This window comes from Cynocephalus volans, chromosome 1 (assembly GCF_027409185.1).
Source record: "Cynocephalus volans isolate mCynVol1 chromosome 1, mCynVol1.pri, whole genome shotgun sequence".
Lineage (NCBI taxonomy): Eukaryota > Metazoa > Chordata > Mammalia > Dermoptera > Cynocephalidae > Cynocephalus > Cynocephalus volans.
In genome coordinates this window covers 263639199-263652659 of record NC_084460.1, presented here as the reverse complement: position 1 = coordinate 263652659, position 13461 = coordinate 263639199, and the positions used below count along the sequence as shown (strand labels likewise).

Genomic DNA, 13461 nt, shown 5'->3' with positions numbered 1-13461 from the left:
AGAAAAAGAAAAAAAAAAAAGAAAATATAAAAAGGGGTGACTTTACTTCAAAATCCTAAAATTAATTTGCAGCTAAGAACAAATCATAGTCTCAACAAACTGACTTCTAAAGCTATTTGCAAAAAGAAATGTATTTATAGGTACTGTTCTTAAAATAAAATCCTAAATGGCTACAGATATTCTGGAGTTTCTGGAACCTTCCCCAGCAAAATTTGGCATTATTCTTTCCACGAACAAGAACAGCCATAATGACTTGAACAGAAGCGTTCATGTGAGTAAAAACACACACATAAACACAAGGAAATGGAATTAGGTCTCACACACATGCTGTCCTCTGCCTCCACCACAAGCCTCGTTGTCCTATTAAGGCAAAAAACATGCCAATCCCAGTATGCATCGCCCCATCTCTTATAGCATGAACCTGGTGAGCAGGCCACATATTACTTACAAATCCAAATTATCATATTTAACCACTGATGCTTCTCTATACACAGGCAAGGAGGAGAAAAATAAAGGTCAGGGGGCAGCTGAATATTTCCTATACCTTCAATACTGTAATGTTCCAAGCAAAGCTCTCAGTTGCCTTGTTGAGCTTTCTTCCTTTCAAGCCTTCTTTTGCCCCCAAATTATGAAGTTCTTCATGGAACTCCATCCCTTTGAAAAGAGAACACATAAGAAATCTCAGTATAAGTTTCAGAAAAATAGGCATTTAATTATGAAAATATTATCAGTAAAATATAACTTCACATCCCCATCCTTTTATAATTTCTAAATCCCTAAATTGAATTCTCCTTCCCATTTTGTCATTCCAACAAATGACTGTCCTTAGGGGCAAACTAGCAACAATCAATATATTAAGCCTAATTACATTTTAAACAGCCAGGAGCCATAGATAAAAGACATGAGGAGTTAAGAAGCACATTCTTCCAACAGATTACATCCATCTTGTTTGTTCTTTTCCTGGTTTTTTAATAAAATGGTATGATGTGTTAATGGCAACCGGAAGTGAGGGGAGCATATTATCTTACTTTTTCTTATGAACCATCCCTACGGCTTAACAGCAGGCCCTGGAACCCACATAGATAACAATCAGTAGTTAGTAAATGTTGACTAAAAATAAAGACTTTCTTAAACATATTCTTAAAAGTATTCCTGGAAACACCCAACTGTTTCAGATTTTGGAAGGGCCTTAAAGTGTTTTTTGCTCATTATCCATTCAAGCTTGAATATTATAAAAAACACTACCATCATCTGTTTCTTTGTCTTAGCACCTCAGGGATGGGAGCCACATTCTGTTATGGGCAGCTCATTGTCATCTTTGGAAAGCTATGACTGATATCAAACCAACATCTCCTCCCCTGGAACTTTTACTACTTGGACCAACTGGACCCAGACCAACAAAGTCTGACCTCTTTTCCCAGCACAGCCCTTTAGATATTTGAAGAAAGATATTCGATAAAATCCCCCCGAGTCTTCTCTTCTCCAGATTAAACATTCTAATGCATTTCAGCTCACTAATGACTCTAGTTTAAGGGTGGCATCTGGGCCAAACTATAGCACTTTCTGGTTTCCTGGAGTTGAGCAGTGTGGGGACCTGCACCTCTCAAAGTGGGCTTGAAGCAGCCCACACAAGGTAGGGATTCACCATTTTCCTTGTCCTAGTTAGTATACTTTTATTCATGCAGCCTGAAACCACATTAACTTTCCTGCTTCCGACATCATAAACATAGCACGTGGTAAAGAACATGACCATGGAGTCCAGGCTTACATTCTGGCTCTACCACTTCCTAGCTATGTGAACCTGAGCAAGTTCCCAAAACTCTCTGGGCTTCAATTTCCTCACTGGTGACATGGTGGTAGCAAGAGGGTTTACCTCAGGGGATATGGTGAAGATGAAGTGAGTCCATACATATGAAGCTCTCAGAGCAGTGCCTCGCATCGTATATGTATTCGGTGTCATTATTTTTGTGCTTCTTGTCAACTGAAATATCTGAGCCTGCAGTCACTCAGTGAAGAGCACCATTTTTAAAGTTTGGCCCAGGTTCAAAGGTCAGCTCCACCATGTGTTGATATGGGATCTTGGGTAATTCACTCAGTCTCTCAGAATCTCAGATGCCTCATCCGTAAATTGGATACAAAGATGATTACTGTGCAGAGTTGTTATGATGATGAGTTCAGTATATCATATGCATGTTATCAAGCGACTGTATTGCTGTCATCTTTCTCATCATAATTATTATTGTGTGTGTAGCTAGAGGAATACATGGATCTAAGAGATAAAAGCACAGGGGTGTGGATGCAGGTAAACATAAACAGAGTTGTACTCTCACAGATACGAGGGCACTTCAAAAATTTTATGGAATAATAGACTTAAAAGATAATACAAATCTTTTCATGAACTTTTTGAATTATCCTTATATGTGACCCATCCCATTCTTGAAGATAGAACAAATCTGAAACGAGGACGAGCAAATGGGATTAAAGCCTAGAAGATGAACAGAATTTGGTTCAAATTGTAAAAATGATGTGGGTTTTCAGGGACTATGTGGAATCACAGCTTCTATACCAGTAGTAAAATCTACCACGAGAGTAGATTCAGAAAACCTCATCTTTTTAAATACCTTCAGATACCACCTCTCCAGTATACACACAAACAACACACCTATTATCACCTAGATTTCTTTTGTACTAAACAAAGACAAGTATAACTTAAGCAATACTATAAAATACTTCAATTTTAAGAAAAAGACCAGAAAGTTTTTGAAAAAAATCTGCCAAAAATTATCATTATGCTTTTTAAACAAAATAGAAAAAAAAATTACCTGCTTTCTGACACTGTACAATCTTTTCCTGGATTGTGTCTGCCATTTCTATGAGAAACCGGCTCTCTTGAATCATCTGTCACAAAACAAACATCAAAAGGTGGTTGTCAGAAATTCTTAAACTGGCCCATTGGGAAGATAACATACAGAGAGACCCACATTGTATTTTCAGAATGAGAAGCCATGGCCTCAACCACAAGAGATGGGAGAGGGAAGGATAATATTTGTTGCAAACTCCATCCATTCTGACACTGAGGCTAGAGTCACCTTCCTTACAATTGCTCCAGTATCTAACATGCCTGGCACACAGTGGGTACCAATAAATAACTGCATACTTAAAGTCCCAAATCGTATTCATAAACACCTCTGTTCCACCCCCTTACCCCAAAGTTTACTGCAACATCAAGGTAAGTGGTATTGCAACAATGGCAATGAGATCTAGAAGAGGGAATCACCTAGTGATAGTTAAAGGACTACTGAATACATCAGTGAAGTTGACAGCTTGGATTTGGGTGGTCCAAAGGCAGTGGAGGTCTGTTTCTCTCTCTAGTAGGGCTCCGTCAGCAAGAATGAGGTGTGGGTCAGATTTTAGAGCGAGGAACTCAACAGAGCTTGTAGACAATAACAGAGAAATGACTGTTCCTGCCTCTACATCTGGATAGAAAGTAAGTATGTCCAAGAGGTAATTAATATGCTGAGTGAAGTAGGGGAAATAAGACAACTGTTCTGCTAATGGAGAAAAGAAGAATCTGTATGTGGAAAAGTGGGGAAGATGCTAATAAGTAAAGAAGTTGTGATCGGAAAGACAGGGGTTGGGGCTCCAATGGAAGAAGTGACTAAAGAAAGGCAACCAATAAGAAAACTAACAGTTCCTGGATTTTCAACCACTTTTCTACTCTCGATAAGTGTCTATTTCATCTAGCTATTCTATGTCTATCTCAGTGTTCTGAAAGGAGTTCAAGGCAGAATACAAAGTGGGCATAAAAAAGACTTTAGTGAGACGGTTTTCCTGTTAATCACAATGAATGAATGCTGTTGAACCAATTGTAGTCTTGTACAATCACTTCCAAATATAAAGTGGGTTATGATTACAAACATTCAAGTGGAAAAGGAGTCATAAATTTTTACTGCCTGACAACTCCATAGGAATATATCATATTATTCATTCATTTAACAAATATCTTTTGAGCAGCCATGTGTAAGCACTGTGATAAGTATGAGCACAAGGGTACAATACATTGAGGAGCAAAAACAGACTTGTCCATACCTACATGGAGTTCACAGTCCAGCACAGACGTCTACTCAAATGGATGAATGAAATATTACTATAATTAATTCAACCAAACAAAATTCAATTACTCATATTCTCTACCTTAAGTAGTGTTTTATTTGGAGTCACTAAGTTGACTATTAAAATCACAAAACTGGACATCCTTCAAGGCCTAGACTGAGCAAAATTTTGGAACTACATTAACTCTTTCAAATCCTAACAGCAAGTGGAATGCTTTTGAGCAATAGTTTATCAAATGGCCAAGAGTAGCCTGAGTTATTAAAGCTCTCAAGTAAATGAAACTGAAAGCCAAAGAAACAAATAATATGAGGGTAATCTGAGTTAATCTTTTCTAACATCCAGACATGTAACATCAATTGGGTTTTCATTTTTGAAAGTTATCATATGTTCCAATTAGTCAAGTAGCAGACAAAATGTTTTCATGAAATTCAAGTAAGGGAAATATTTACAAAAAATGGTCAAATTCTGTAAAGTTACCATAAGCAAACTAGGTAATATATCATACATTTTTAGAATCTTTAGGATTTTAAGGCTAAAGGAGTCTTAGATATCATAATCACCTCCTTCATTCTATAGAAAAAAATTAATTTGTGATCAAGCTGGGATTAGGATCCCAGTTTCCAGCATTCAACCTATTTCCATTTAAAAATGCCATCTCTCTGATTTGCCTGGCCTGGCCATGCCCCTATGGGAGTGCACAGACCTGTGCAAACAAGCAACCTCTTGAGTCTGTACTGTAGACTTCTAAAGTCACCTGGCCCAGCCCATCTGAACAAACATGAGGACTAACCTATAAGCAATCCATTTCAACCAGATTCACATTTGTCCTTTAAAAAAAAAAAAAAAAAGGAATAAGATTGATAATTTCCTTTGATAATATATCTTGACGGAGCTGACATTCATTTTATTGGTTTTGCTCTCAGAAGAGAAAATATGACACCATTCCCTGATTTTTAAAAAACCCTTTATCTTGATTTGTGATCAGTTTTCTTTATAGTAGTTTACTAAGGATCTCCTCAGTGCTGAGTACAAGAGGAATGCACTCTCTGCATCCAAAATGCCATAGCCTCTTTGTTACACCCTGAGAAGGAAGCATCCTCTTGGCCAAGGGTAACTCTTCTACCTAGATTTTCAATGCCACCTCTCTCCCTGCCTCCCTTGAGAACTCACTCCTAATGATCCCTTCTTTCTTTCAAGTACAATTTCTACCTCTCCCCTGGCTTCTTCCATTCTATGTACATCTTCTCATATTAAAATAAGCCAACAAAAGCAATGACAGACTATTGTAATGGCCTTTGAGTTGTTGCCCTCATCTCTCCTTCCTTAAAAAGTTAGCCTACACTCATTGTTGTTTCTCTATGTGGGACTCCACTGAGACTCTCAAAGGTTAACCTTGGCTTCATCATCAGTCACTCTCTGGTAAATCCTTGGTCCTCACTGTCTCCAGCTCAGCAGGTGACACTTCTAATCACCTCTCCTTCTTCAGTTCCCTGAGCCTAGTTCTTTACCTGCTTTGCTGTTTCTCTGTCTCGTGTACCATTTCCTTTTCCTTTTTTATACTTACACATGTGGGAATCCTCTAAGACACCTGGCCTCAGCTCTCCCCTCTTTCCCTTCTCCATTATGTCTCCTCCTGATAAATTTCATTCATTCCCAGAGCTATCATATATTCTGCACCCATGCAGAGCATTTCAAAGCCAATGTTTCCAACCTTGACCTCTCAAACTTCAGTGACCTACAACAGTGGTTTCCAAGGTAGGGAGGTGCATGCACCCTGTGGGGGAAGGGGGTGCAGGTCACACAACATAGTCCATCTGGGTGTGAGAAGAAACAATGAGGACTTTCACTCACATTTATTTTATCTGATCTGTAAAATTAAAAAGAAATTAAATTTTACAAATTGATTCCGGCCACGTTGCTAAATCAGTCGTGTGTTTCCAATATAGTAAGTAAGGTACAATGAGGAAAGAAGGGAATTCCACATTGGAGAAGGGCTGACAGCAGCACTCTTATTCGTTTTTTCCAGAATTTTTCAACTCATATATGTCTGTAAAGGAGTGAAGTCAGTACCACTTATATTACCTTGTTTTAAATAAACTGAACCGTCCCTATATGGATTCCTGAAAAGAAACGAAGATAACAACACAAGCACAAGCAAAACATGAAAATGGCAGGGCAGCTGCTCATCCTACTCCCCCTGTGATCTTGTAGGGATTGTAGAAAAATATAAACTTTAGAATACACAGTTTTGTGACAAATGCTTGCTAAAGACATTCTAAGTAAAGCAGCTTCTAAGGGGCTATTGAAATGTAAAGCAGCTTCTAAGGGGCTATTAAGCAGCAGGTGGGTCCAAGTACACTAAACATTCCAAGAAGGGGATGGTCCCCACCCGGTTCCAGGAACGGGCTGGTTCCTTATCTAAGAGCCTCCTGGCCAGGCACCAAGGAAGATATACGATTGAAAGAAGCACCGTTCCTTATCGGGGGTACCAGCCTGCTAAAGCCCACCTGTAAATCTAAAGGCGCCACAGATCTATCGGGGTGCCAGCCTGCTAAAGTCTGCCCATAAATCCAAGGGCGCCACAGATAACCGACAACTCATCCTGTCATAAAGATCTGTTCAGGAAAAACTATATAAAAAGTGCTTGTATTGTAAACTGGGGGCCGCTTTTGTCCTGGAGACAAAGCAACCCCAGCATACTGGAATAATAATAAAACCTCATGTTTATTGCAACAGTCTTTACCTCGTGGTCTTTGTGAGGTGAGCCATCCCTACGTGTGGGATTTGTGCATGGTGCACAGAGAGAGGCACAGCCACACAGAGAGGTGAGAACAAAGACAGTCTGATCAGATCTGACATATTCAAACACATTGGGAGAACACAAAGATTTTTCTTATTCATAAATAAATAAGAATATTTTTAAATCCCATGCTGCTTTCTATTTTTGATATGTTTTATTATGTATATATTGGTATGTTAATATGTATGTTAGTTGGTTAATTAGTATGTGTGTACATTGCTATATGCTATAACATGCATAGTTTATGAATGAATTCTTAAAATAAATTTACTGAAGAGGTCCTGTGCTGGGACTCTATTGCCCCTCCAGATCCACTCTCAATCGTGCTCTTTGCAGGGGAGGATGAACTTTATGGGCAACATCAACCAGGCTCCCTGCCTTCTGGCTTCTATTGGGATCAGCCGATGGGGACCACCAGCAAGGGATCAAGGGCAGGAGGCAAGAGGAAAGAAGGTTTCGGGTAGTCACCCTCTTGATGGGTCCATCCCTGCTGGGCTGTGGTTTGAGAACTTCCTCTCTGAAAGACCGCAGCTCCCATCAGGTGGCATGTACAGATACACTGAATGCCATAATGGCTCCTTCCCTTGCCCCTTTAGGCTGGGGGGTAATGACAGCTCTCCACTGTTGCTAATCGTTGTGTGCTCACCATCCACAATTGGTTCCCCAACCCCAGCCCATACCTTTATAAACAGTCCCTCCATTTACTCTTTCAATCACCCTTTTTGAGTGTGCTCCTTACTGAGAGCCTGATCCAGTGCTCGATCAAGAACACCAGAGCTGCCTAGTTTACTAAATACCGGTAACTGTGAGTCCTTCCAGCATCCTCTGCGCACTGGACCCCCGGGCTCGAATCTCGTACACCCTCTTTGCCTTCCCCTATTCTGAAGGGAGCCCACAGGTTCTGTCAGTTGCCCAATCTGCCCGTCCTGCCACTTTCATCCTGTTGCTTCCTTCCTCACTGTGGTGCTCCTAGCTCAAGCCCTTATTCCCATTCCTTGGACCCTCTCCATCTTTCAAATTCTAATAATCCATCCAGAGACAGCCAAATGTCATCTTTCAAAATATTTTCTGCCCCATTTCATTGTCCCTGCCTCTTGTCCACCCAACCCCCACCAAAAAAAATGAAGCATTTCCCATCTTCTCCAAGTTCTCACAAAACTCCCTTCACAGCACTCAGAGGTGGGTTTTAATTCCAGCCCAGCTACCTGCGGGTTCTGGTCCTTCCCAGCTCACTCCATCCTAAATACCACTTCCAGAATCATCTTCCGAAAGCACAGCACTAGCTAATTCCTGGCTTTGTTATCTTCTCCCTTGCTTACCGAAAAGCTTAAGTCTCCCCATGCTCAGCCCTTAACAGCTTTTCTGCCAATGGTTTCCCAATTCTCCCAGGTCCCAGTTTACCTGGAAGAATCATGCTTCCCTAAATGCACACTACTTGTTCCCCCTTCCACACATTTCTTTCTACTAGGGAAGCCTTCTTAAGCCGTCTCCCCTGGTCAAAATCCTACCAGGCCTCAAAGCTCACTTCAATGCCCCCACCCCCCAGTGGTTTCCTGATCTCCCCTTCTCTCTTCTTCTCACCTCCACATTTCCAGAACATCTTTTTAATTGGCTCACAGAATTTCTAATTTTCAATCTTAAAAATTATAGTTTTTATTTACCTATATTATCTTCTACTCCCCTCCCCACACTTCCCCAATAAATTACAACTCCAGTAGAGCACAAATCCAATCTTATTCACCTTTTAAATCCCCAGTGTCATCTATCCATTTCTATAATCACCTTTTCCTTATTCCACTTTTGTGATACTTATTTCTTCTCCCTGTTTGCTATCCACACATGTATGCACAATAAATATTTTATTTATTACTGATCATTTCTCAAACCTGTAATTATCTTTTTAAACTCAAATCTCTCTTTTGGTCTCTAGATTTCTATGCTCATTTTTTTAGACTTCTCTATTTTTTTATAAATTTACATGCTCTTAATTCCTTTTTAAATTGAGTACTAAAAAATAAGCATAAAGCTTTTAAAAGGATTGCTTCTTTAAAAAATATAACACTCCAGTATCAGAAAATGAAATAAACATTATTTATTTAAGGTAAAATAAATTCAGGTCCAAAACATATAACAAACTCTATAATACAAGTTCTCCTAAAAAGCCCCCAATATTTCTTAACCCCATAGTATGAGAAGTTCCTGTTTTTCCCATTGTCTAATAGATCACTTCATAAAGAGACAGGCAAGTGTGATTTAACCTTCAAAACAAAGGAGCTTCTCTTTGAGATTCCTCAGAGGATAACCTGAAATCCTGTAGTAATAAAAGTTCCAAATTGTATTGTAAAACATCTCATCATTTATATACTCAGAACTTAAAAATCATTTCTTATATGAACTCTTCTCACAAAAGCATTTGATCTTCTCCATGCTAAAAGCTTAACTTCTCCCAACTAAGTAATTTATCTAACTTGTTAGGAAGAAAAATTGGTTGATTTGCGTTTCAACTCCTTCCTAGGTTTCTCCTGATAATGACGGAAATGAAATATAAAGTGCAAAAGCCAAGAAGAGAAGGTGAGATGTCCTTAGACAACCCCCCTCTGGGTAAATCAGCGCACTCATCCAGCAAAGGCTGCCTTGATTCAATGGATAGAATCTGGCTTGGCCTGATTTGCATATCTGATGTCTCAGCCTCAGCTCCCAGTCGCCTTTGCCTGTTGTAGTAATACAAAGAGCTTTCCTTTGGTTCTGTCACATGAATATCTCCTAATAGATCTTATTTCCTTGCCAAGGCTTTGTATCTAAAAGAATAGAGGACTTAACCCAGATAAAGGTTGGCATTACTTTATGCAGTAGATGTGTCCTAAGCAGGGGTGAGCAAAGTTTTCAGTTAAGATCAAAATTATTTATTTAGAAAGAAAACTTTACTAAAGGAGAGAGTAATGCTTTTCCTCAGAGACAGATTAAATGTCTAACTTGTGTGGGAAACAACTGTCCTTCCAGGGCTTCTCAAGAGGGAGTTCAACTAATTTGCCCAGGATCATTGCAGAGTCAACGTTACCATTTAATGGTACTGAAAAGATGAGTTTTCATTATATCAGGACTCAAAAACCTTCTGTAGATCCCAATTTTCTCCTGAATTATATCTAAATTACTAGAACAATAGTTTTTCACGAACAATCCCATTTTATAGATGAAAAAACTGAACTGAAAGTTGATTTGCCTAAAGCCACACAGCTAGTTAGTGAAATAATTTAGACTAGAACCCAGGCATTTTTGAGGAGTAGACCTAAGCTTACAAGTTGTTCTGTGACACTCATATTATATTAAGGTGTAGAATTCCTATTGCAGTGCAAGTGGTGATAAACATTTAGTAAAGTAGCATTCATCAAGTAAAGCATGAGGAAAATAAAGTTTTGCCATGACTACTTCTCCCTCTAAGTCTAATTCACAACACCCATCAGCCATTATAAATATTTTTGCCATGAAACCTGGAAAGAAATGCACTTACTTGCATCCACTGCTTTTTCAGGAAAGGGTCTATTGCTTGAGAATATGAGTCAATAAGAAGCCAGTCTACTCTAGTCCCTTAAGTACACTATCTCTTAACTTCCTTCTAATCAAAACATTGGATTTTGATTTTTTCATTCTGCAGTGGTTCATTTGTTCAGGTTGTTTAAAATAAGACTTGAGTCTTATTAAACTTGGTACATTTGTAAATCAGATTGCTGCTATATATATATTTCCCAACTAAAATGAAGATAATTTCCTTTAGTTTCCAAGTTCCTCAAATATTTTAAATGAAACAGATAAAAGCATCCTTAATAGATTAGCATCTTTTGTTTTTAAGCTATCAATAAATGGTTAACTCTTGGTGAAACAGGAATAAATATAAAGTCAGAATATTTGCAAGTTTGCTGGAAGTCTGCTGCCTTCGGTGTATGCAATGAAGAGTTCTCTGTCCTGGGACTAGCACTGCATCATATTTCCCAGCCTGATTTATAATGGCACAGGACAAGAAAACTCACACAGAGCAGGTCAAACAGTGTTTGTCTCCATATTCATGATAGTGACAAGATCTATTTCAGTAAACTGCTTTCTGCATAAGGGGATCATTTTACCTTTCCTTTTCTTCAATTGTTCTGTTTCCCAAACAGTTGTCAGCTGTACCTTGAGTACTCATTAGAAATGTTTGTTTTTAGCCAACTATCATTACAATTTAGCTCATTCATAAAATTGCCAGGTAACTAGCCTTCATGAACCTTCTCCAGAATTTTCAGGACAATTTGACTACCTTAATACCTTTAACTAAAGGTGTTACAAAAACTTGAGTATTCAGGAATGCAAAGTCAACATTGAGAATGCATGTACAGTATTCCACAAAGGAGCCAGCTGAAATACTTGCTTACTGATGCATCTCTAATAACCATTGTCCCTAAGACCCTGGTACTAAGTAGAAATTTTGCTCCCCTCAAGATGCTGACAATTCCCCCTTTATAAAGAAAATGTGTCAGGAGACATTGCTGTATCCACAAGTGAAGGAAGTTTTGAAGCACTAAGTGCACAATGTCTTGTTTTTAAATAACCAGCTCTGGCTGAGCCATGCCAGCAGACAGTTCTTCTTCTGGGTTTCATTACTACACAAACCAACATACTTTTTGAAATGCAAACTAATATAAACTTTCACACAAACTTCACAATGAGAGACAGTAATGGAAGGAGAATATTGATGGAGTTTGGATGTGTTGTCCCCTCCAAAACACTTGTGTAAATTTGATCCCCAATGTGGCAGTGTTGGAAACTGACTGAGTCATGGGAACAGATCCCTCATGAATGGATTAATGCTCTCCCTAGGTGGGGGGAGTAATGAATGAGTTCTCACTCTATTAGTTCCCCCAAGAGCTGGTTGTTTATAGGACCCTGACACCTCCTCTCTCTCTCTCTTGCTTCCTCTTGCCATGTGACCTGCTTATACCTTCTGGCTGCCTGCCACTTTCTGCCATGAACAGAAGCAGCCTGAGGCCTGTGCCAGATGCAGCTGTCCCAGAATCGTAAGCCAAATAAATCTCCATTTTTTAATAAATTACCCAGTCCCAGGTATTCTGTTATAGCAACACAAAACAGACTAAGACAAGTATCTCTGACAGTTTCAATTTCAATTGATTTCAATAAGCAAAACTATGTTGAGGAACTATAGACATACCTACACCTTTTCCCACAGTGAGGCTGAATATATATTGGTAATAACACTGACACAAGAGCAGGTATTTAATCCAACCCATTATACTTGGCTTAATTGTGATATCTGCCAGTGTATTAGTTCCATTGCAAGTGTGATTAGGCCACAATTAACTCTTTTTTGCTAGATTCCTATTCATGCGAGTATAATCAACTGCTCTCCAAATCATATCCCAACTGACTTAGTAAAAGATTAAATAACCCTTGACTCGTGTTCTCTATATTGTTTTGATTTCTTTTTTATATTTGGAAAGTCTGTTGCCCTTACATAGTAAAGTTTTAACTTTTATGTTAATGTTAAATAATCCAGGACAGAAGTCACTTTTAAGAACATTGCAGGTCTATTTTTTACCATTGCAATCTCCTGTAAGTATTCCACCTCTGAATGGTATATTCAAAACACTAACTACCCAAAAGTTTTTATATTAATTTAAACCCATTAAAAGAATCAAATATAGCTAGTCAAATACTTCTTGACTATGCATGAAAAATTAGGTGACAACATTAGAAAAGTAAACCTCAGCTGTCTGAAGAAAAAATTACATAAATTTTTTCTTTCAAAAAATATTTTTCTTTAAGATAATATTTTTCTTTCAAAATTATTTGCGAATAAAATTCTGCTGAGTACCAGGTGGAAGTGGGGTGGGGAGGTGGGTTACAAGTCACTGTAAAAAGTCCATGACAGCACTCAAGGTCCTTAGGTTATAGCTGAGGAAGTAAAATATCATCAGGTCCACTCTGTGGACACTGTGTCACAGCTCCTCCCCTTTGGGTGAGCCCTGCCTTCCCATCAAGATTGCCCAGTTCTCAAGGACAGAAATTTGGCTTTATAACATTTCTTTCCCCCGGCACCTTCCACAGTGCCTTGCACTAAGAGGTATTCAAAACATGTTTGTTCACTTGACTAATAAAAAGCCTAAAGATAAACACAAAATTATATGTCAAAAGAGAAAGTATTTTATAAATGGTGAATATGCGGGTTCCCACCACATTTTACTATTCTCTTGAGTCACAGAGTTGTCATGTTTTACATCCTGGCTATCTGTGCTAATATGAGTCTCCGTTTATTCATCTCTGTATTGCACAGAATTGACCAAAGTTCTTTATATAGGATAGATATTGAGTGTGCATTGAATAAAGTTGATAAATGAATATTTTCTTAATAAGGTTAGTTTTGTGAGAGGTTAGGACAAAGGGCTGAGCTTAGATTGATGGAGAAGGAATAACGGCATCCCAGGTGGAATGGAATGGAAATACAAAAGATGGAGAATGAAAAGGAGATGGCAAATAAATCAGCTTTACTGAAGGAGAGA

General features: G+C 38.6%; 1 protein-coding gene across 3 annotated transcripts in view; it reads right to left on the bottom strand.

Moving 5' to 3' along the window:
• PLCL1 (phospholipase C like 1 (inactive)) overlaps window positions 1–13461 on the bottom strand; it is a 394267-nt gene that overhangs the window by 35934 nt on the left and 344872 nt on the right. For all 3 annotated transcript variants that reach the window (XM_063097128.1, XM_063097133.1, XM_063097122.1), the window contains 2 exons: window positions 2823–2898; window positions 545–654 (listed from right to left, as the gene is read on the bottom strand). In XM_063097128.1, coding sequence (XP_062953198.1) covers window positions 545–654; window positions 2823–2898 — 186 coding nt within the window. The remainder of the gene's footprint in view (window positions 1–544; window positions 655–2822; window positions 2899–13461) is intronic.